This window comes from Chiloscyllium punctatum, chromosome 18 (genome assembly GCF_047496795.1).
Source record: "Chiloscyllium punctatum isolate Juve2018m chromosome 18, sChiPun1.3, whole genome shotgun sequence".
In the NCBI taxonomy this organism is placed as follows: Eukaryota; Metazoa; Chordata; class Chondrichthyes; order Orectolobiformes; family Hemiscylliidae; genus Chiloscyllium; species Chiloscyllium punctatum.
The window spans coordinates 90,661,451-90,682,126 of record NC_092756.1 but is presented as its reverse complement, the minus strand read 5'-3'; the positions used below and the strand labels follow the sequence as shown (position 1 = coordinate 90,682,126).

At 43.9% G+C, this 20,676-nt stretch overlaps 1 protein-coding gene across 5 annotated transcripts in view; it reads right to left on the bottom strand.

The window, feature by feature from the left end:
* The window catches only part of prrg2 (proline rich Gla (G-carboxyglutamic acid) 2), a 42,541-nt gene that overhangs the window by 7,636 nt on the left and 14,229 nt on the right, over nucleotides 1–20,676 (bottom strand). Inside the window, exons 1-7 of one of the 5 annotated variants that reach the window (XM_072588730.1) lie at nucleotides 19,476–19,921; nucleotides 8,811–8,889; nucleotides 6,259–6,419; nucleotides 5,558–5,721; nucleotides 4,283–4,322; nucleotides 2,228–2,357; nucleotides 502–672 (exon numbers count right to left, since the gene is read on the bottom strand). In XM_072588730.1, coding sequence (XP_072444831.1) covers nucleotides 502–672; nucleotides 2,228–2,357; nucleotides 4,283–4,322; nucleotides 5,558–5,721; nucleotides 6,259–6,367 — 614 coding nt within the window. In that variant the 5' untranslated portion in view covers nucleotides 6,368–6,419; nucleotides 8,811–8,889; nucleotides 19,476–19,921. Of the gene's footprint in view, nucleotides 1–501; nucleotides 673–2,227; nucleotides 2,358–4,282; nucleotides 4,323–5,557; nucleotides 5,722–6,258; nucleotides 6,420–8,810; nucleotides 8,890–19,475; nucleotides 19,922–20,676 lie in introns of those variants that run through there. The other 4 variants (XM_072588728.1, XM_072588727.1, XM_072588732.1 and 1 more) reach the window with 4 other exon arrangements.

Genomic DNA, 20,676 nt, shown 5'->3' with positions numbered 1-20,676 from the left:
ATATCAATTGGCGTGCAGCAGGGTACACTCCAGCTTCAAAGTTAGTGTTGTGTTTCACCAAAGCGCAGCACTCTGACAGTGCAGCACTCCCATTGGATTAGGTCAGACTTCACCTTTGTGCTCAAGCCTCGGAGCGGATTTGAACCAGGAAGCTTGTTGCTTAGAGTTCCACCAACTGAGCCAAGGACAGAAACTCAAATAAAGGAGTCAGACACCCCAAAACAATACTGATAGTAGTGACAGAGAATGTGTTTGTATCAGCATTAGTGGGAATCAATAAATAACCCAGCTCCCCACAATAACCTAAAGGAAAAAAAGGACTGAAAAAATCAAGTAATGAATTTGGGGCAAATTTTTAACTCCTGCGAACACACCTTTAATTCCCCACTAGCACTGAGCAGTTTGTTCTGGGAATTTGCCTCTTTGACTTTGGGACAAAACAAAATTTTCATGCAAAGCGAGACGTTTTAGAACTAGAAAACAAAGAGTAAATATACAGACCCTGCATATGGTGGGGGAGGGGCATCATAGTGTCCTGATCTTGTCAATGCCTCCTCATATGAGGGAAGCCCAGGGGCGTTCGCCTCCAGATTGGTCAAGGGCAGCTCTTCACTTGGCTCAGCAGCTGGATGGTTGGCTGGGTTAGGGATTCGTCCGCGATACTCGGGTGGTCTGGAAGAAAATTAAACACGTTAGAAACAAGGATGGAAGAGAAACCGTTGCACGTCCATGGAGACTCTCGCTCCCCCCACCTGCAAACTCACACCATGCCACAACTTTTTCCCCTGAAAGAGGCCTGGGTGGGAGGGGTACAAAGACATCAGGCAAGTTAACAAGAGCAGTCACTCTGCCTCCAAATGGATGACGGCAGACTGTTCATCTGTGGTGGGATTCGCAACTCTCTCTAGTTCCTTATTGCAACGGACTTGTCTGCATTCTATCACAAGGGCTGCTAGACGATGAAGAGTTATCTAGACTCAAAACATTAGTTTGCTCTCTCTCCACGGAGGCTGCCCAACCCACTGTGATATCCAACTACAAGGCCTGACCCGTGCCCTTGGGGGCAATGGGTTCAACTCCCATCACAAAATAAAATTCAATTAGTAAACCTGGAACAGGAAACTCCATTCAGTAATGGTGACAGTGAATGTAATTTTTTAAAAAACTCATCTGGTTCATTAATGCCCTTTAGGGAAGTTACTATGAAATCTGCTTTCCTTGCCCTTGCAGGCAATAGTTTCCAAATCACAACAACACACTGTGTAAAATTCCTCTCTTCTTGTCAAGTTTGTGATCTTAAAATCCGGGTCCTCTTGTTATTGATCATTCTACTGGAGGAAACTGGTCCATCGGAACCACTCGATTAAATCTCTACCTGGACTTCTCTACAGGAAGGAGAGTAACCACAGCTTCTCCAGTCTCTCGCATTTCTTTTTTTAATTGTCCCTTCTAATTTTTGGGATGTAAACAAGGCTGGCATTCATTGCTCACCATCTGGCTACCCTTGAAGAGGACAGTGAGACATCTTCTGGAAATGCTGCCATTTGTGTGCAGTAGTCTGTGGTGCTGTTGGGTGGACCATTACAGAGTGCGGACTCTGTGCCGAGTTGTCCAGATTCCGATGTGCTCGGTGCCCGTGTCCTTCTGGAGATGTGGGCCCAGCGATTTGGGACTATTGAACCCCAGCTGTTTACCACAACTTGGTTCCATCAATCTGTGGCCTATTCCTCAAGGACAAGGAAAGCAAGGTCCATAACCAACAGGGAGAGAGTGAGCAACAGGTTTCGGGTGTGTTCTTCAGTCTTCCATGGTATCTGGGCAGATCTGACTGTAACTTTCAAAAAAGGAATCAGAAAACGTCTGCAAGGCAGTGTGAGTAGAGCAAAGAGTGTGGGAACAGATTGGATACAATTTTCAAAAGAGTGCCAACACAGCCACCATGGGCTGAACAGTCTCTGTCCATTTGGCAAATGGACATAAACACACACAGCTTTACCACACAAGATCCTGAAGGCTCTTGACAGGGTGAATACAGAGTAGAGCTTCCCCTTATGGGAGGACACGGAACTGGGATGGGAGCTATTTATAAAACCAGGGGTCACCTATTTCGAACGGAGATGAGGTACGCGCTGTGAGTCTTTAGAACACTTTTTCCAAGAAAGGATGGTGGAAGCAGAATACTTTTTAGGCAGAAGTAGATGGACTCTGTTTGAACTCTGGGACTGACCTGTCGGCTCTCTTCCCCCTTTGTTTGCAAAAGTAGATGACGAGCAGCCCAATGAGGATGAGGAGAACAAATCCACCAATCAGTCCTGCTACCAGCCCAGCGACATCAAACCTGTGAGCAGTGGGGCCACCTGAGGAACAAACAATGAAGATTCAGTCTGGACATCGGTGGTGGAAAAGAGAGACAGAGTGGAGTCATGGTAATGTCATTGGGCTAGTGTTCCAGAGTCCCAGTTAACAGATACATTCGGCCCTTCAAGCCTGCTCTACTATTCAACACGATCATGGCTGATCAATCAACTCAGTCCCCTGTTCCCACTTTGTCCAGATACCACTTGACACCTTTAAGTCCTAAGAATTATAACTCTCTCCTTCTTGAAAACCTTCAATGTTTTGGCCTCAACTGCTTTCTGAAGCAGAGGATTCCACTGGCTCACACTCTCTGGCTAAAGGCATTTCTCCTCATCTCAGTCCTAATGACCGACCCCAAATCCTTAAATTGTGACCCTTGGTTCTGGGTTGACTAGTCATCAGAAACATATTCTGGATACATGGGTTCATGTCCCACTGGAATGGCTATCAGAATAGAGTATGGAAAATCTGGAACTGAAAGCAAGCCAATGCTGACCATGAAATTATCACTAATTGTTTTTGAAAAAAAAAACCCATCTGGTTCACTAATGTTCTTTAGAGAGAAGGAAATCTGCTGTCTTTACTGCATTTGGCCTATGTGTGATTCCAATGCAATGGGGTTGACTCAAAATAACCCATTCAGTTCAAGGGCAATTCAAGATGAGCAACAAATACAATTACACAACAACTCCTGCTAATTACAAACACTCAGCTCCACACTGAAGCTAACGTAATGCAGTGGTAGTGCCCTATCTCTGGGCCAGAAGTTCAAGTCTGACCTGCCCCAGGATAGTTTGTTTAAAAATAATCTATAACTCCAAGTTAAACCATCTCAGGGACACTTTGGAGATCAGGAGGGCTTGGCTGCTTGGCTAAATTAATGAGAAAAAAAAAGTGAACCCATTTCCTGCTTTGGGGGTAGCAATTTCACCCAGAGGTTGTGGGTTCAAGTCTTACTCCAGACAGCACAGCATAAAGTTATCTCACTCCCTGTAAGGTATTGAGGTTGTGCTGCACAAAGGTGCTGCCTTTCCTCTGTCCCGTTTGCCTTCTTGGCTGGATATACCTCAACCAATTCTGATGAAGGTTCAAAGAAAACAGAAGCCCCTCCGCCCCCCTATCTTTTACCACATTACCAAAGCTGCATAGTGATCACAGGTATACCTTGAATGTCCTGAGCTGAGCACACTCCAGATGAGATGCAAAACAATGCAGGAGGCCATTCAGCCCATCGTGAATACGTCTGCTGTCCAAATGATCATTACTTAGTGCTACTCCATAGCATCCCTGCAAACTGTTCCTTTTCAAATAACCATCTAAGTCTCTTTCAAATGCTTTGACTGAATCTGCCTCCACACTCTCTGACAGAGTGTTCCAGACTTGCCTCGTGAGAGGAAAAGATTTTCCTCACATCACTTTGGCTTCTTTTACGAATTCCATTAAATCAACGCCCTCTTGTTCTTAATCCTTTCAGGAACAGGAACATTTTCTCGCAATGTACTCTGTCCAGAACACATGATTTTGAATAATTCAATTAGATCTCCTCTCAGCTTCATAACAAATGTTTTGCGTGTGTTGCTTTGACTTCTTTTGGCAATTACTTCTAAATCTTTGCCCTCTGGATACTGACCCACCAGCCAGTGAAAACAATTTCTCAAGTACTCCATAAAAGGTGTTCAAAATCTTGAACACCTCCACTATCCCTGCTCTTACTCTACCCAAGCAGCACAGCACTGTCTTCTCCAGTTCCTCCTGTTCCAATCCCAGCAAGTCTCTTCTGTCCTCTCAAAGGCTTTGAGATGCTCCCTAAAGAGTGGCTTCAGCCACACCCCAACTTTCCATTCGCTAAAGTTCAGCAACTGGCATAGATCATGTGCTAATCTGATATAGTTAGTCAGTTACAATGAACCGCGCTGTCGTTTACCTGGTTTCATACCTTTCATATACTTCGTCCAAAACTCGCGCTGAAAAACAAAATAAACTTGAATAACAAAGTAACGTGATGTTAAACCATGTCTCAGATGGATATTAAAAAAATTCCCACATCCATAGTTCAAAGAGGAGTTGGCGGTGGAGCAGTGGTGCTTAGAGGGAACAAGGGGCTCATCCTAGTGTCCCAGATGAAATTTATTCCTCAACTAGCACCCACACTAAAATATGAACTATTCATATCCCAATGTGGGAGCTTGCTGTGTGCAAATACATTACCACAATTTCGACATTAGCACGGTGGCTCAGTGGTTAGCACTGCTGCCTCACAGCACCAGGGTCCCAGGTTCAATTCCAGCTTGAGGCAACTGTCTGTGTGGAGTTTGCACATTCTCCCCGTGTCTGTGTGGGTTTCCTCCGGGTTCTCCGGTTTCCTCCCACAGTCCAAAAGATGTGCAGGTCAGGTGAATTGGCCATGCTAAATTGCCCATAGTGTTAGGTGTATTAGTCAGAGCGAAATGGATCTGGGTGGGTTACTCTTCGGAGGGTCAGTGTGGACTGGTTGGGCTGAAGGGCCTGTTTCCACACTGTAAGGAATCTAATCTTATCATAACAGTGACTACACTTCAAAAAGAACTTAATCGGCTACACAGCACTTTAGGACGTCCTGAAGTGTTAAAAAGGCAGAATCATTTCAGATCTGACAGAGAACATCGTAGCCGTGATGGTACAAGTCTTTAACGTTGCTGGGCCCTGTCGTTAAAGGCATTGCTCTTTCACCTTTGGGACTGGAGTTACAATTCCAACCCAGCAGACAAGAATCCCCCCCGAATTCCTCCAACTCTGATGCCTTGACCAGCTACCCATCCTGGTCTCTGACTGGGTGAGGCCATGCCATCAGTCGTCTGGGTCCTGAACCTGATTTTCCAGTCCATTAAGCAGCCTCAGTTAACAGCTCTAGGGTGGAGTGAAGGAGAGTGTGGTGCCTGCACACCATCCAAACCATCCCCTTCCCACAAATCTACTTTACAGCATGTGGCAAGGAAGGGCCGCGATTAAGTCCATGAAAAAAGATCCTTTGATGTTGGATCAGCTGGCAGTTGTGACACGTTGACGGATTAGGCCATTACAGAACTGAAACCACAAAATGCCACGCCAAGGCAACAATTAGGGCCCATTGTCTTAAAGGCCATTCACTTGGAAAGGTCACCAACCTCAGGCCCTTCAAAGCAAAGAGCCTGTAGTCCCTCAGCTTTCAAATGATACCCACTGTCTTCTCGTCATCCTCAAAGATTTCGTGAGCTTCCTCATAATTGCAGATTTCTTCATAGCATTCTCGCTGCAGATTTCCAGGGGTTATGAGTTCAAAATCCCAGCTATTGTACATCAGCTTCCGACGCAAGAAGCCAGTTGCTTGGCTTTCCTCAAGGAACACTGGACGCAATTGGAGGAGAGAAAAAAATATATAAATACATATGAATTTTAAACCCTTAATATGAAATATTCATAAAGACTCATTCTAATGGAGTTGAGATTCAAATCACAAAGCTTTGGCCATGAGATTTAAAAACTTACATATAATTCAAAGCACAAAAACATGCCTAATTGCTTCATAGCAGTGTCTATTCTCCACAAGAGCTCCCTCCTCCTGTTTATCCAGTCACCATTGAAAGTATCTGTTCTATTCACCTCAACCACTCCTTCTGTGAGCGAGTTCCACATTCTACCACACTCTGAATAAAGAGGTTCCTCTGCAAATCCCTTTTGGATTTATTAATGACCGTGTTATCTTTATGGCACTGGGTTGTGCAATTCATCTTCATCTTCAGAAACATCTTCATCACATCTACCCTTTCAATCTTCTTATATAATGGTCTGTGTCAATGTACAGCGAAACTAGTTTTCCTATTTTAGAAGGATTTATTTATGGAACAGGTACAGAAAGGGAAAGGATATAGAACGTAGACATACCTTCATCCTGAATGTCTCCTTGTTGTGGCAGTGTCCGTGCATCGATCAAAGGAGTCTCGGTGAGAGTGGAGATTAGAAGGACCACATAGAATAACTGACTGGTAACCATTCTGGAAGAGTCCTTAGTTCCAACAGAATGACAGAAGGTACACTGGTTACCACTATGGAGAGAAAGTTTGGGTCAGTCATTGAAAGGCTCTAGACTTGATCACGTTCCCGACTGGCGTCCCTTATTCTACCCTCCATAACCACCAAGCCATCCAAAACTCGACTATTTATGCCACAACAAGTTTCATTCCCTGTCCTGGCTACTGGATCCTGGTTAAGCAACATCTTGATTTGCTTGTTACCCTTGTTTTCAAATCCGTCCATAGCACAGACCCCTCCTGATCTCCAATCTCCTCTAGTCCCACAACCGATGTAATCAGTGCTTAACTCAATGTGACTTGTTGTACATCCTCAAACTTTAATTGCTCTACTATTGGTGGCCAATACCATGCCCCTCCCCAAAATGTTATCTGGTCTCTTAACTCAAACACTCTTGCAACACCTCCCTCCTCCTTTGACCAAGCTTTTGGTCATTTGATCTAAAAAATCTGTTTCTCCTCAGAGCGACATTCTGTATATAAAGAGCTTATGAAGCACATTTGAATGTTTCATTACTGAAAAGAGAGAGACATATAAAGCTTTGACATATCACATATTGATGGGGTTAAATAAAGAGGGATAGGAGGAAATGCAGTTTGCTTTGTACTCATCAGGGCAAAATATCAACATTTCCATCAATCACAACAATTTGTGTTTCTACATTGGGAAAGGATTGGCAACATGGCTCTTTTGCACTGGCTGGAAGTGACATAAATTCAGACACGGTGAGCCATTCTCTGTAAATGAAAGGGGTATGTTCTAGCTATGAGATTTTTATTTTAAATTCCCTAGAGCGTGGGCAGGCTATCGTTCCCAGTTGTTCTTTCCAGGGTAATGCCTTGGACAGTGTTGATTTGTTAAGCAATCAAATAAAACCTTCAGTAACCTCTCTTTTCAGTAATTTGCAAGTTATGTACCATCAAGCCACTTACGTTCAAAATAAAAAGGGGTTGCTATATAAATATAAACAATTGAAAGCAAGAAATAGACCATTTTTGTTGTGAAAACTCTGCAGCTCTCCGATGTCCTTCACCCAACCTCCTGGACTCCAGTTTATGGTCAAGGTAGAATGCAAGGGCCAGGTTCTGGCAGGTGGGACTAGATGGGGTTGGGATATCTGGTTGGCATGGACGAGTTGGATCAAAGGGTCTGTTTCCATGCTGTACATCTCTATGACTCAATACCAGAACTTTCTATGTACGGTTTCACTGAAAGCTCCCCCCCCAGTCCCTGTGGTCTCTGGGTGACTCTATGCCAAATAAGCCTTATCTACAATCATTTTTAAAAGATAATTAATAACAATGTTATACAATTAAAATAACTCAACTGAGTTTGTTAAATTGCCATATGGTTTTACTGTGTTGTTACTCCTATAAAAATCCTGGAAATAACTTTTTAATAATTCACGAGAAGCGTTTAACTTTGGCAAGTCCACCATTTATAGCCTGTCTCTAATTACCCTGGACAATACGGTAGTGAGCTGCCTATTTTAATTGCTGCAGTCCATGTGGGGGTGTAGGTACACCCACAATGCTGTTGGGGTGAGTACACCAAGAGTTTGACACAGTGACACCAAAGGAACAGCGATATATTTCCAAGTCAGGATTGTGAGAACCTTACGGGGAACTTGCAGATGGTGGTGTTTCCATGCATCTGCCACTCTTGACCTTCCAGGTGGGAGCGATCATGGGTTTGGAAGGTGCTGTCAAAGGCAATGGCAAGCCGATGAAGAAGAATTGTTAATTTCCAGTGAATTCAGGACAAGCAATCATCAGTAGCCTGAGCTAGCAGCTTTTGAGCCTGAGAGAGGTGTCAAAGCTAATCATAATTCAGTCCCTCTTTTATTTTCCCAAGCCATTAGAATTAGAAAAACAGAAGGAGGCCATTCAGCCCATTACCTCGGTGCCTGTCTTTTTTACTTTAGTTTGAAGTAATAAATAAATGGCTTGCTGGACCACCTTTGAGGGCATTAAAAGTTAAAGAAAAAATGTCAGAGATAGAGAGGTAGAAGAAACTGTGAATAATATAACAAAACGTGAAAACTTGGAAAAATAATCACAGTTGGAACAATAATAACTGCTTCTGTGACCTTAAAAATTGTAAAAAAAAAGTGTTTTAGATCCAATGATGCACTTTTGAGGTGCTGTCTTGTGTGAGATAGAGTGTAAGTGACCACGTTTTTTCCCTTTTGGGCATTTTTTTTAAAAACTTGCATTTTACAGTTTATCTGTATAGCAGCCTTGAAAGTACCAGGGGAGTTTTTTTTTCCCCCACAGATTTCAAGATTCAGTGGGATTATGTGCTGAACAGTTTATCTAAACAATGCAAATGTTACTTTTTGCAGCAGGGAGGCAGATACAGTGAGACACTACAGCACCAGGGCTCTTTGAATTAGGAAAGGTTACCTGGTGACTGTCTTTGGACTGGTTCAGCTGTTGTTTGTTAGAAAGTTGCAAGTGCAATGCAGTCCAGTCAGGGGCATCTCTGTCAGGCAAAATAAAAACAGAACTGCAGACTCAAAAGAAAAGTCAAGAACCTTCCTTGTATGAGATCCATCCGATTAATTGACAATCATTGCTTACGTCATTGCTAAAAGCAAAACAACTATGAGAAATAGCTCTCCATCTCTGGGTTGGCACGGTGGCTCAGTGGTTAGCACTGCTACTTCAAAGCACCAGGGACCCAGGTTTGATTTTAGCATCGGGCGACTGTCCGAGTGGAGTTTGCACATTCTCCCAGTGTCTGCGTGGGGTTCCTTTGGGTGCTCCGGTTTCCTCACACAATCCAAAGATGTGCAGGTTAGGTAAATTGGCCATGCTAAATTGCCCATAGTGTTCGGTGCATTAGTCAGAGGGAAGCATATCTAGGTGGGTTACTCTTAGGAGGTCGGTGTGGACTTGTTGGGCCGAAGGACCTGTTTCCACACCGTAGGGAATCTAATCTAATCTTTGTAGTCAGGACTTGTGACCTACAGAAATTGTTCTCTTGGTCTGCATTTCCTGCTCACATCTGCATCAAACAAACAAATGACCTGTTTTGCCCACCTTATTAGGGGTCGGGGAGGGGGAGAACGCAAGAGAGGAGTGAGGAGATCAAAGGGACTTAGTGTTAAAATAGTGTTTATAATAATTATTTTCATGTTAATGATGAAACCCTTGTGAAATTATGTTTGTCCTGAATATCTGTCAGTCAGACAAACTGATCATCTTGATACTTTAATTGGGTAGTTACACATCAGAGATGGCCAGTGGGATAGTGGAGCTTAATTAGCGGTGCACTGTTCCCAAATGAATTGTAACAGGGGTGTCGTGGTAATGTCACTGTACGGGTAATCCAGAGGCCCAGGCTTATTCCCTAGTTACATGGATTCAAATCACACAACTGCAGCTGGTGGGATTTCAACTCAATCAATACCAACATTAAAACAGGAGCAGGAGTAGACCATCTGGCCCATCGAGCCTGCTCTGCCATCCAATAAGATCATGACTGATCTTTTTGTGGATTTAACTCCACTTACCTGTCAGTTCACCAAAACCCTTAATTCCTCTACTGTTCAAAAACCTATCTTCACCTTAAAAACATTCAATGAAGAAGCCTCAACTGCTTTACTGGGCAGGGAATTCCACAGATTAACAACCCTTTGCTCCCCCTTATTTTGAGGCTGTTTTCCCTCATTCTAGATCCACCGGCCAGTGGAAACAACTGTCTTGCTACTATCTTATGTGGGCGGCACGGTGGCACAGTGGTTAGCACTTGCTGCCTCACAGCGCCAGAGACCCGGGTTCAATTCCCGCCTCAGGCGACTGACTGTGTGGAGTTTGCACATTCTCCCAGTGTCTGCGTGGGTTTCCTCCGGGTGCTCCGGTTTCCTCCCACAGTCCAAAGATGTGCAGGTCAGGTGAATTGGCCATGCTAAATTGCCCGTAGTGTTAGGTAAGGGGTAGATGTAGGGGTATGGGTGGGTTGCACTTCGGCGGGGCGGTGTGGACTTGTTGGGCTGAAGGGCCTGTTTCCACACTGTAAGTAATCTAATCTTATCTATTCCCTTCATAATTTTATATGTTTCTATAAAATCCCCCCTCTTTCTTCTAAATTCCATTGAGTATTGCCCCAGTCTACTCAATCTCTCCTCATAAGGCAACTATCTCAATTGTAGAAAGCGAACATCATTAAAAACCACAATGACTATCCTTGATTGATTTTTTTTTAAAACTCATCTGGTTCACTAATTTCTTTTAGGAATGGAAGTATACTGTCTTTATCAGGTCTGGCCTACATGTGACTCCAGGCCTGCAGCAATGTGGCTGATTCTTAATTGCTCTTTGAAATGACCCAGTAAGTAACTCTATTCAAAACAATTAAGGATGGGTAAAAAAAAATGCTGACCTCGCTGACAATCCCCACATCACAGGAATGAGAGTCATAGAGATGTACAGCACAGAAACAGACCCTTCAGTCCAACTCGTCCATACCGACGAAATATCCCAACCTAATCTAGTCCCATTTGCCAGCACTTGGTCCTTATTCCTCCAAACCCTTCCTATTCATATACCCATCCAGATGCCTTTTAAAATGTTGCAATTGTACCAGCCTCCACCACTTCCTCTGGCAACTCATTCCAAACGTATAACCCTCTGCATGAAAATGTTGCCCCTTGTGTCCCTTTTATGTCTTTCCCCTCACCCTAAACCTATGCCCTCTAGTTCTGGAGTCCCCTACTCCAGGGAAAGAGACCTTGTCTTTTTATGCTATGCATGCCCCTCATGATTTTATAAACCTCTATAAAGGTCACCCTCCCCCAAAGCCTCAGATGCTCCAGGGAAAACAGCCCCAGCCTATTCAGCCTCTCCCTGTAGCTCAAACCCTCCAACCCTAACAACATCCTTGTGAATCTTTTCTGAACCCTTTCAAGTTTCAATATCATTCAGATAGGAAGGAGGCCAGAATTGCACATAATATTCCAAAAGTGGCCTAACCAATGTCCTGTACAGCCACAACATGACTTCCCAACTCCTATACTCAATACTCTGACCAATAAAGGAAAGCATACCAAATGGCTTCTTCACTATCCTATCTACCTGCGACTCCACTTTCAAGGAACTATAAACCTGCACTCCAAGGTCTCTTTATGCAGCAACACTCCCAATGACCTTACTAGAATAAAGAAAGAGTGACCAAATTAATGTAGGAAACACGGCTGCCAATTTACAGAGCAAGATCCCAAAAAACAGCAACATGACAAGGTCACTGTCAAGGAATGTGCTCAGCAGATTAGATGTTTGGGGGTTTCCACGAGTGGGGAAATCTCAAAGTAGGGGCAGAATTACAGAATAAGGGGGCACTCATTTAAAACTGAGATGCAAAGAAATTTCCTTCCCCAGAGTGTAGGCAATGCGTGGGATTCTCTACCCCAGACAGCTGTGGAGGGTAGATCACTGACAGGTTTGAAGGAAGCAATACATTGACATTTGAAATAGGAGTTGAGGGCTACGAGGAACTGGCACAAAAGAGGAGTGGAGGCCTGGGGCAGATCACAGATGGCCTTACAGAACAGTTGATATGCAGATGGCCTAGTCCTGCTCCTATTTTGCATGTTTGTATCTCCTTCATTGGAATGGTATTCATTAATCAACCAAACTTCGAAGAGAAGATTCATGTACAGATTAATTGTGATGGGAAGTCTCCACACACAGTAAGAGGGGGATGTTTTCATTAAAACAAAGAGAAATATGCATTTTCACATTACATAACTTGTCATATCTTAAAGGTAAAACCGAGACCACAGATGCGAAAGTGAAACTTAAAAAAATAACTGGTTTCCTTCCCGTCATAGCTTTCAAGTATTGATAATCCTGTCGACAAACTTTGAGTCACCCTTTGGGGGCACGCCCTGAAAATCAAGAACAACTACCCGAATTCAGTTCCATTGTGTCTACCAAGCAAGTTACGGCAAGTCTATACTACACCAGGATTGTCGCAGTGTGTCACATTCTAAACTACATGGAGTGTCCCCATACACCAACTTGTAAGAGATTGTGTAAAGTTAAACAGCTTGCCAAGATTTGGTAGTCTGGGTTACACGTAGTGACAGTCTCGTTGGATAATGGTTATCTCAGCAAACAGTCAGATCCTGCAGTACAACATAGTTATTTATCTAGTGACTGCAAATCCCCAACCCCAAGCAATCACTTCCTTACTTGCTGAGTTTAAACTGATGAATGCACCAATGAGTCTAAGGAAGGGACACTCTGGGTAAAGTGCAGCATTGTAGGTGCCTCTACACAAGTGTGGAAGGGGTTTGTACAGAGGTCCCAGTGGTGGACATTGGTTGCACAGGGACCCTGTCCTGTCCTGAACCTGTTTGGCAAAGACCACTCTCATCAGTTCAAAGCCCACTGTTCAACAGATGGGGTTTGCCACAATGAACCAGCCAATGATTTTTGTGTTTCCCACTTTCCCACTCCTGAATGTTGGTGGGATCTTTCTCAGTAAAGGTTACACTGTGGGGGGGGGGGGGGGGGAAGGGAAGAGGCCAAAATGGAAGGCAGGCAAGTTGATGGGTTGAACTGACAAGTATCAAGTGGGTAAGTAAACAGTACACAGCACGAGAGAATGCTGGTGGAAATGAGGGCTGAAGATTCATCTCCAGATACAAAAAAAGTGTTTGAGCCTGGGGTGGGAAGCTTGTGCAATTGGATCTCTGCCTTTTTCTTTTCTTATTACGTTCCCACAATTCAGTAACAGGGACACAAGGGCCCAAGCCCAGTGTTCCCCATAGTGCAACAACAAAGCAACATTCCACAGCCACAAAAAAGGTGCTATAGAAATGTAATTAGTTGCAGCTGTCAACAGCTAAAAGAAAGGTGATTCAAATTATGCTGAACTTGCACTTAGGGCCGCCCAGGGAAGTGACTGCATCTCCATTGACTCAGCTCCCTTGTACAGTCAGGGGTCTGTTTTTCTGGAAGGTCCAGTTGTCAGCACTCACTGTTCAAACAGACAGACACTCGCAAACCAAACACAGAGCCAGCTGGGAGGCCAACCACAAGAAGACAACTTTATGAACCAACAGTTGGCTGCAGCGACTATCAAGCTTTCAATCACCACGGACAAACTCTTAATTGACATCTCCCAACTGTCATCAAGAGTCACACCAACAAAATTAGAATAATTTTATAACAGATGGAGAATAAATTAATTTTAAAAGCAACTGTGTCAAGCAAACAGATGCTGAAACATTCCCACTTCAAGTGCTTGGTTTCAGATCCAGTCTCGACTTTCTGATAGAGACAAGTGTGTTGTCGTTGTCCAGCGCTAAGCCCATTGACCTTTCACCCCTGCCTCAATGTAAACTATCAGATTCAGCCCAACAGCAGTGCTGACAACTCTCAACTATTTCCAACCTCCAATCTCACACCCTCATACCTCTTAAAGGCTGGATCGTTTTCACAAAATAAAAAACGGAATCCAGGTGTGAATTTAAAATACCTTTTTGCCCCCAATTCTGATTGAATTTCAGAGTCAAACTTTCCAAGCTGCCTCAGGTACCTTGACTGAATAGTAGTCCTTCATACTTGAACCTTTGATAGTGAATAATCTGCCATATGCGGCCTCACAACAAAAATGACTCTCCTCCTGTGGCTCAATTGAACCCTAAGTCGGTGACACGGTGGCTCAGTGGCGCCAGGGACCCAGCTTCGATCCTAGCATTGGGGAGCCGTCTGTATGGAGTTTGCATTTCTCCCTGTGTCTACGTGGGTTTGCTCCAGTTTCCTCCCACAGTACAAAGATGTGCAGATTAGGTGAACTGGCCGTGATAAATTGCACACAATGTTCAGGAATGTATAGGTTAGGTGCAGTTTACAGGGCTAAATATAAGGTAGGGGAATGGGTGTCTCTTCAGAGTATCCGTGTGGACTTGTGGGGCTCAAAGGCCTGTTTCCACTGTAGGGATTCTATGATTATGGTTTCATGCCTAATGGGGCAGACTTTTGAGTGAAGAACCCACCTTGACACTTCAGTGCAGCACCAAGGGAGTTCTATGGTCAGAGGCGCTGTCTTTTTGGACGAGATGCTAAACTGAGACTCTGCCTAGCTTTTCAGGTGGATAGAACCACTCTACCAAATAGTATGAAAACATCACCTCAGCTGGCTCGTATTTAGCCCCCACATTACAAATTTCCAATATTAATTTTCCACCAAAGGAAGCATGAGGTTTTAACAGATTAGAGAGGGCATTGCTGTATTCCTAAAGCCAGAAAGCAGTGGATTCAATTTCTCTTTCACATATTTGAGCACACAACTCAAGAAATAAGATTTAAGAATCAACCATTCAGGTCCTTCTAACCTCCTCTGCCATTTGATAAGTCAGTGGCTAATCAGATTGTGGCCTCAGCTCCCCTTCCTGTCTGTCCCGTTAACCCTCAGTCAAAAAATCCGTTCAGCTCAGACTTGAACATATTCAATGATCCAGCCTTCACTGATCCTTAGGGAAGAGAATGCTGCAAACCGTCAACACTCTTGAGGGGAGAAATAAAATTCTCATCTACCTTGAAAAGGATGGCCCCTGAAATATAGAAAGGCTCCATATTTCCAGAGTTAAATGGGAGATTCTCAATTTTTAAAATTCAATCTAGGCTAATTCTGTAGTGTTGGATGATTTGTCTTTCGGTTAAGTCTATATTGCAACTTTCAGTGCATTGTAGAAGATCCCAAGGAACTATTTCAATGGAGGAGCTGTGGAGTCCTAACTAGTCTCAGGGCCATTACTTATCCCTCAAACCAACATCAACTTAAAACCAAACAGGTATCTATGTAATTATCTCATTGCTTGCAAGCTAATCATAAATGAGTTGCTGCATGTCCCTACATTACAACAGTAACTTTAAATGTTATTTGGAAAAACTGAGAAGTCATGCAGTATCTGTGGAGACAAACAGAAACCTTTCCTCCTCAGATAGCTGTGTGATCTGGTGAGCTTTTCAAATTTTCTTTGTTGTTATTTCAGATTTCCAGCAGGATTTTGTTTTTGTTTGAAAGCTACTTTACTGGAATTTCCCAGGTGGACAATCATACTCATTAGCAAGTGATTGCCAATGGCAGCTTTATTGGTTGTAAAAGAAGGTAGTGAATGGTGCTATATAAGTGTAATAAATCAATGGAATTTCATTATAACAAGGTTCAATATACCTCATACTTAGTTACAGCACACGGTGTTTCATATCTCCCAAAACAGGCAAATCTTTATTTGTCTTAATTTTCCTAGTTATAAATAGATCTTTAGGAAAATAACCTGGCCCATGTATAATGCAGTCTAATTTTTGGATCCAACTATCCATTGGGGGGGGCGGGCAGTGTGTGGGCTTCAGAGGGGGTAAAGGGGAGGTTTACCATGCCATTGCCCCGATTGGTGTATATTAGCTTTGGGGAGAGATTAGAAAACTTGAATTGATTTTGCTAGAGTGTCAGAGGCTGAGGGGCAACCTGATAGAAGTATATGAAATCATGGTAGCCATAGTCAGGGTGGATAATCAGAATCTTTTCCCAAGGTGGAAGCGTCAAATACTAAGGGCCATAGGGTTAAGATGAGAGGGGTGGGGGTGGAGTTTAAAAGGACTTGTGGGAGGCAAGTTTTGTTTTAAAAAGGCAGAAAATGGTAGGTGCCTGGAACATGTTGCCAAGGGAGATGGTCAAGGCAAATAATATTAGCAATGTTTAAGTGGCTTTTAGACACAAATAGGCAGGAAACAGAGGAATACAGACCATGTACTGACAGACAGGATTGGTTTAGAATGGCATCATGGTTTGCATAGAAGTGATGCAGAGGGGCTGGTGTTGGACTGGGATGGACAAAGCCTGAAGTCACATGACACCAGGTTGTAGACCAGCAAGTTTATTTGAAATCACAAGCTTTCAGAGTGCTACTCCTTTGTCAGGTGAAATGGACTTCACGTGATGAAGGAGCAGCACTCCAAAAGTTGGTGGTTTCAAATAAACCTGTTGGACTATAACCTGGTGTCATGTGATCTCTGATTTTGGCATGGATGTGGTGGGCAAAGGACCTTTACTGGATTGTTCTATGTTTTATAATCTACTTTCACTGTACATCAGATGTGAAGATGGTTAAAAATACAGCAAGCATTGGCATCTGGATATTAACTTGTAATAAACTGAGCACACGTTCCAGATATTTCATAGGACTGAACGCAGTAAATTATATGACACTGCATTGTCAAAGTACAGAATGAATTCTGTGGTGGAAGTGACAACTCTGGAATCATTTAAAATGAAAGTGATTTGCAAGAGGTTGACTGTGGGTTTTATCTGCATCGATGAACTAAAGTACAAATAGTCACTGACAATTGTAATGAGCCAGTGATAAAATATTTCATATGGCTGTGAGCATTCCTCGCAGGGCTGAAGACATTCAGAATATGGATGGACAGTGTTTCCGTTTCCACTTTGTTTTGGTCCACTACTTTCTCCCTACCCCTGCCCTTTCCTCCACTCCCTACCCTGACCTGAGCCTGTTGTTTGCCTTCGGTTTTGATTCGGCCAATATGACTCAGTGCAGCTGGACTTCACCCTCCCTTTAACCTCAGGGTGTCTGAACCGACTGCAGATGTGCCTGGTGAACAAGTGGGAAAGACAAATTGTGCAATTCTGTACATTTCAGTTGGTTGGCCAAGCCAAGCCCAATTGGAGTATATGTGTCATGTTTCCTAATCACTGGGTGTACTAAATGACCTGGTCTCAGGTGCCCATGTTCAGAGGGCTAAAGTTGGCCTCGGTACCCCTATTAATGAGAAAGCAGGTGGGCAATGATCAGAAAAGGATTCCATTCCAAATCACTGTCCTGAGATCCCAGCTGGAATCCATGAACCTACACATTAGGAATGGGTGTAGGCCACTCTGCCCCTCAAGCCTTCTCTGCTGAGATTAAGGCTGTTCCAAATACATATACTCCACATTCCCACCTACCCCTCCCCCCCGAAATATCCTTTCATCTGCTTGCTCAAGATGTCTTAAAATATTTGTAAAAACACACTCACTTCCTCAAAATTCTGTGAAAGCAGATTTCCATTTTTGAGAACGTCTGTTTTAAAAGGGGCAGCCTCTTATTTTTGTAAGCAATGACCCCTGGTTTCAGACTCTCTGAGGAGGAATCAGCCCCTTCACATCCACCCTGTCAAAACCTCTCAGGATCTTATACTTTCCAATCAAGGCACCTCTTGTCTCTTCCAAAATCTAAAAATTGAAATGAAGATCAGAAGACTTGCATTTGTATAGCACCCCTCACTACATAGGAGGTATCCCAATGCAATGAAGTGCTGTTGGAATGGAGAAAAGGTTTTAGCTAGAGCACAGCAAGATCTCACGGGCAGTACTGTGATAACAACCAGTTAACTTTGTGATGTCGATCGAGGGATAAATATCGGCTTAGACCCTGGGGTTCTCTCGTTCCTTCTCAAAACAGTGCTATAGTGTCTTCCGCAACCAACCTCAAGAATGACAGATGTGGCCTCCATCTGGTCTCACTATTCAAAAAGTAGCAACTCTGGCCGGCCTGCACTCCCTCAGAGCTCGCCCCTGCCAAGGGGTGTCAGCCTGCACTTTGTGCTCAGGTCTCTGGAGGGGGTCTTGCTCCTATGGCCTCCTGGCTTCAGCACAGTGTGTAGCTCTCCTTCTGTGTAGCCAGTTTAGTATCCAGCAGGTGATGTCACAGAGGTGCCTCACAGAGAACTGAATGGGGAATCTGAAATATTACTTTAAATTCAAATCTCAGGAACAGTAAGGAGCTGTAAATTCTATCTTGTTGCAAACAAATTCCAAAAACAATTTGTTACCTGCAAGAAGTGATGGACAAATGGACTAAAATCCCAGGGAGGGAGGAATATCTTGAAATAATCCATGGAATCTCTACAGTATGGAAACAGGCCACTCAGCCCAACAAGTCCTGACTGACAATGGTTGAAAAAAATAGTTCTATTTTACATGGAATTAACACACTGACAACACAGGAGGTCATCATTCAGCCCACTATCCCAGGCTCCAGCCAGCCAATATACTCTCACACATGTCAGCTTTGCCCATATATAAGACTGTATGTTAATCTCTGACTCATTCCCCATTGCCTCTTCACTGGGGAGGTGTTGATGCAGTAGGAATTGCCCTTGACTAATTACCCAGAACCTTAGGCTAACGTTTGGGGGACATGGGTTTGAATCTCACCATGTAACCATCGCTTCTATGTCGCTAACACCTTCTAGGGATGGCAGATGTCCTTCCTCACCTGGGTCTGGCCTACACAGTATCCCACAACAACACCGCTGACTCTTAGCTGCCCTCTGGGCAATTAGGGATGGGCACTAAGTGATCATTTTGTTTTTTAAAAAAAACAAACACTTTGCCTCTTCCCAGAGAGAGGCCATTCAGCCCACTGGGTCCGTGCCAGAACCTTGAAAAGGCAACCCAATTGGCCTGAAGGAATGCCCTGAACCTTTCCTGATAGGCTCAACCTAAGTAGCTTCCCTGGACGGGAGAACAAAACAAGTGTGCTCTCCCCCAACCCTCCTTAAATCGCGCTTTTTAACCAAACACCTTCCCCCCGCCCCCCCCCCCCCCAAACACGATGATCATCAATCTCCCCAGAACTGAATGGGGAAGTACAAACAAGCCAGTGCAGAAGGGCCGTGGCGAAACAGGACTCGGGAGAGGATCCATGTGGAAGGGGTAAAAGAGGGTTAAATACAAACTCACTGGAAACCAGCCAGGACAGAGCTCCGGCCTTTCCCAGACCCCATTGATCTCCCACTTTCGGCTTTTATTTACAACTGACCTCACCAAAATAAAGAAAAAAAATCCCACCTTTTGCTTTAGAACTAATACGAACGCATGTGCGTGGGAGCGCGGGTTACGAAAGGATTAAAATTATCGATTCGTATCTAAATCCAGAAATGAATTCTCCCGGGGAAGAGGGAGTTAAACAGTAAAAGAACAAAATCAAGTGAGGAAAAAACCTGAATAAACAGGAGAATCGAGTCTGACAGCGGCGCTTGACGTTCGCTCACCTGTTTAAAAAGTAACTCGATACAATAAGTGTTTGGAAAAACTATAATCTTTTCCTCTTCGCTGATTTAGGGGAGAGAGGTGAATCCGAGACGGTTCCCTCTCCCGACGGGGATAAGAGGACACATTGAACCGAAAACTGTTGCGAGTTGAATTGTGAAACTCACAGGATGAAAACCCACGATCCTCCGCCTGTCCTTCTCTGGGTCCGGTTTCGGGTCAGTTTCACAGCGAGGAAAGGCCAAGCGATTGAGGGAATTTAAAAAAACAAAATCCCTGATCCTCCACAGAAGCGGCTCGCCCTCTCTGTCTCTGTGCCTCTCCACAAATCGCCAACTTCCCTCTTCTTCCTCCTCCCACAAGTCAGATAGGTGTAAACAGGAGACCGTAGGGAAACAACCTTCCCAAAGAGGCAGCAACAAAACGCGCTGATCATTGACTGGGTTAAACTCAGCCTCCCATCACGTGCTCGCGACAGGTAACAAGGAAATGCAAGCGATCACACTGCGTTTATGTAGAGCCAGTTCGACTCGAAACGTCAGCTCTTTTCTCTCTCCCTGCAGATGCTGCCAGACCTGCTGGGATTTTCCAGCATTTTCTCTCTTGGTTTCGGATTCCAGCATCCGCAGTGATTTGCTGATATACTTGCTATCTCTCTCGCAATCTGTGAGGTTTTTTTGAGATGATTGAAGGAGTTATTTGGATGGGGTGGTTGGAGAAAATCTGTATCATCCGGTGGGGCAGCCCAAAACAAAGAAGAAAAATCCTTGCATTTCTATAGCACCGTTCATGAACTTCGTGGGCCTCAAAGTTGTTTTCTTGCCAATTAAGTACAATTAAAATGCACCATTCTTGTCCAGTGGGAAACAAGAGAAGATCAACTTCAAATTAGATTTTTGCTGTTCAGAGATAAAGTCAGGATCAAGCCTTTTAAAAAATTTATTCCTAGGATATGGGCAACACCATTTATTGCCTATGCCTAGTTACTTCTGAGAAAAGGATAGTGAGCTGCCTTTTTGAACCACTGTGGTGTAGGGACATCCACTGTGATGTTCAGGAGGGACTTCCAGGATTTTGACCTGGTGATATTGAAAGAATGGGGATATAGTTCCCAGTCAGAAATCTCAATGACTTGGAAGGGGGCTTGTGGGTAGTGATGTTACCATGCAACTGCTGCCCTTATCATTCTCGTTGGTCAAGATT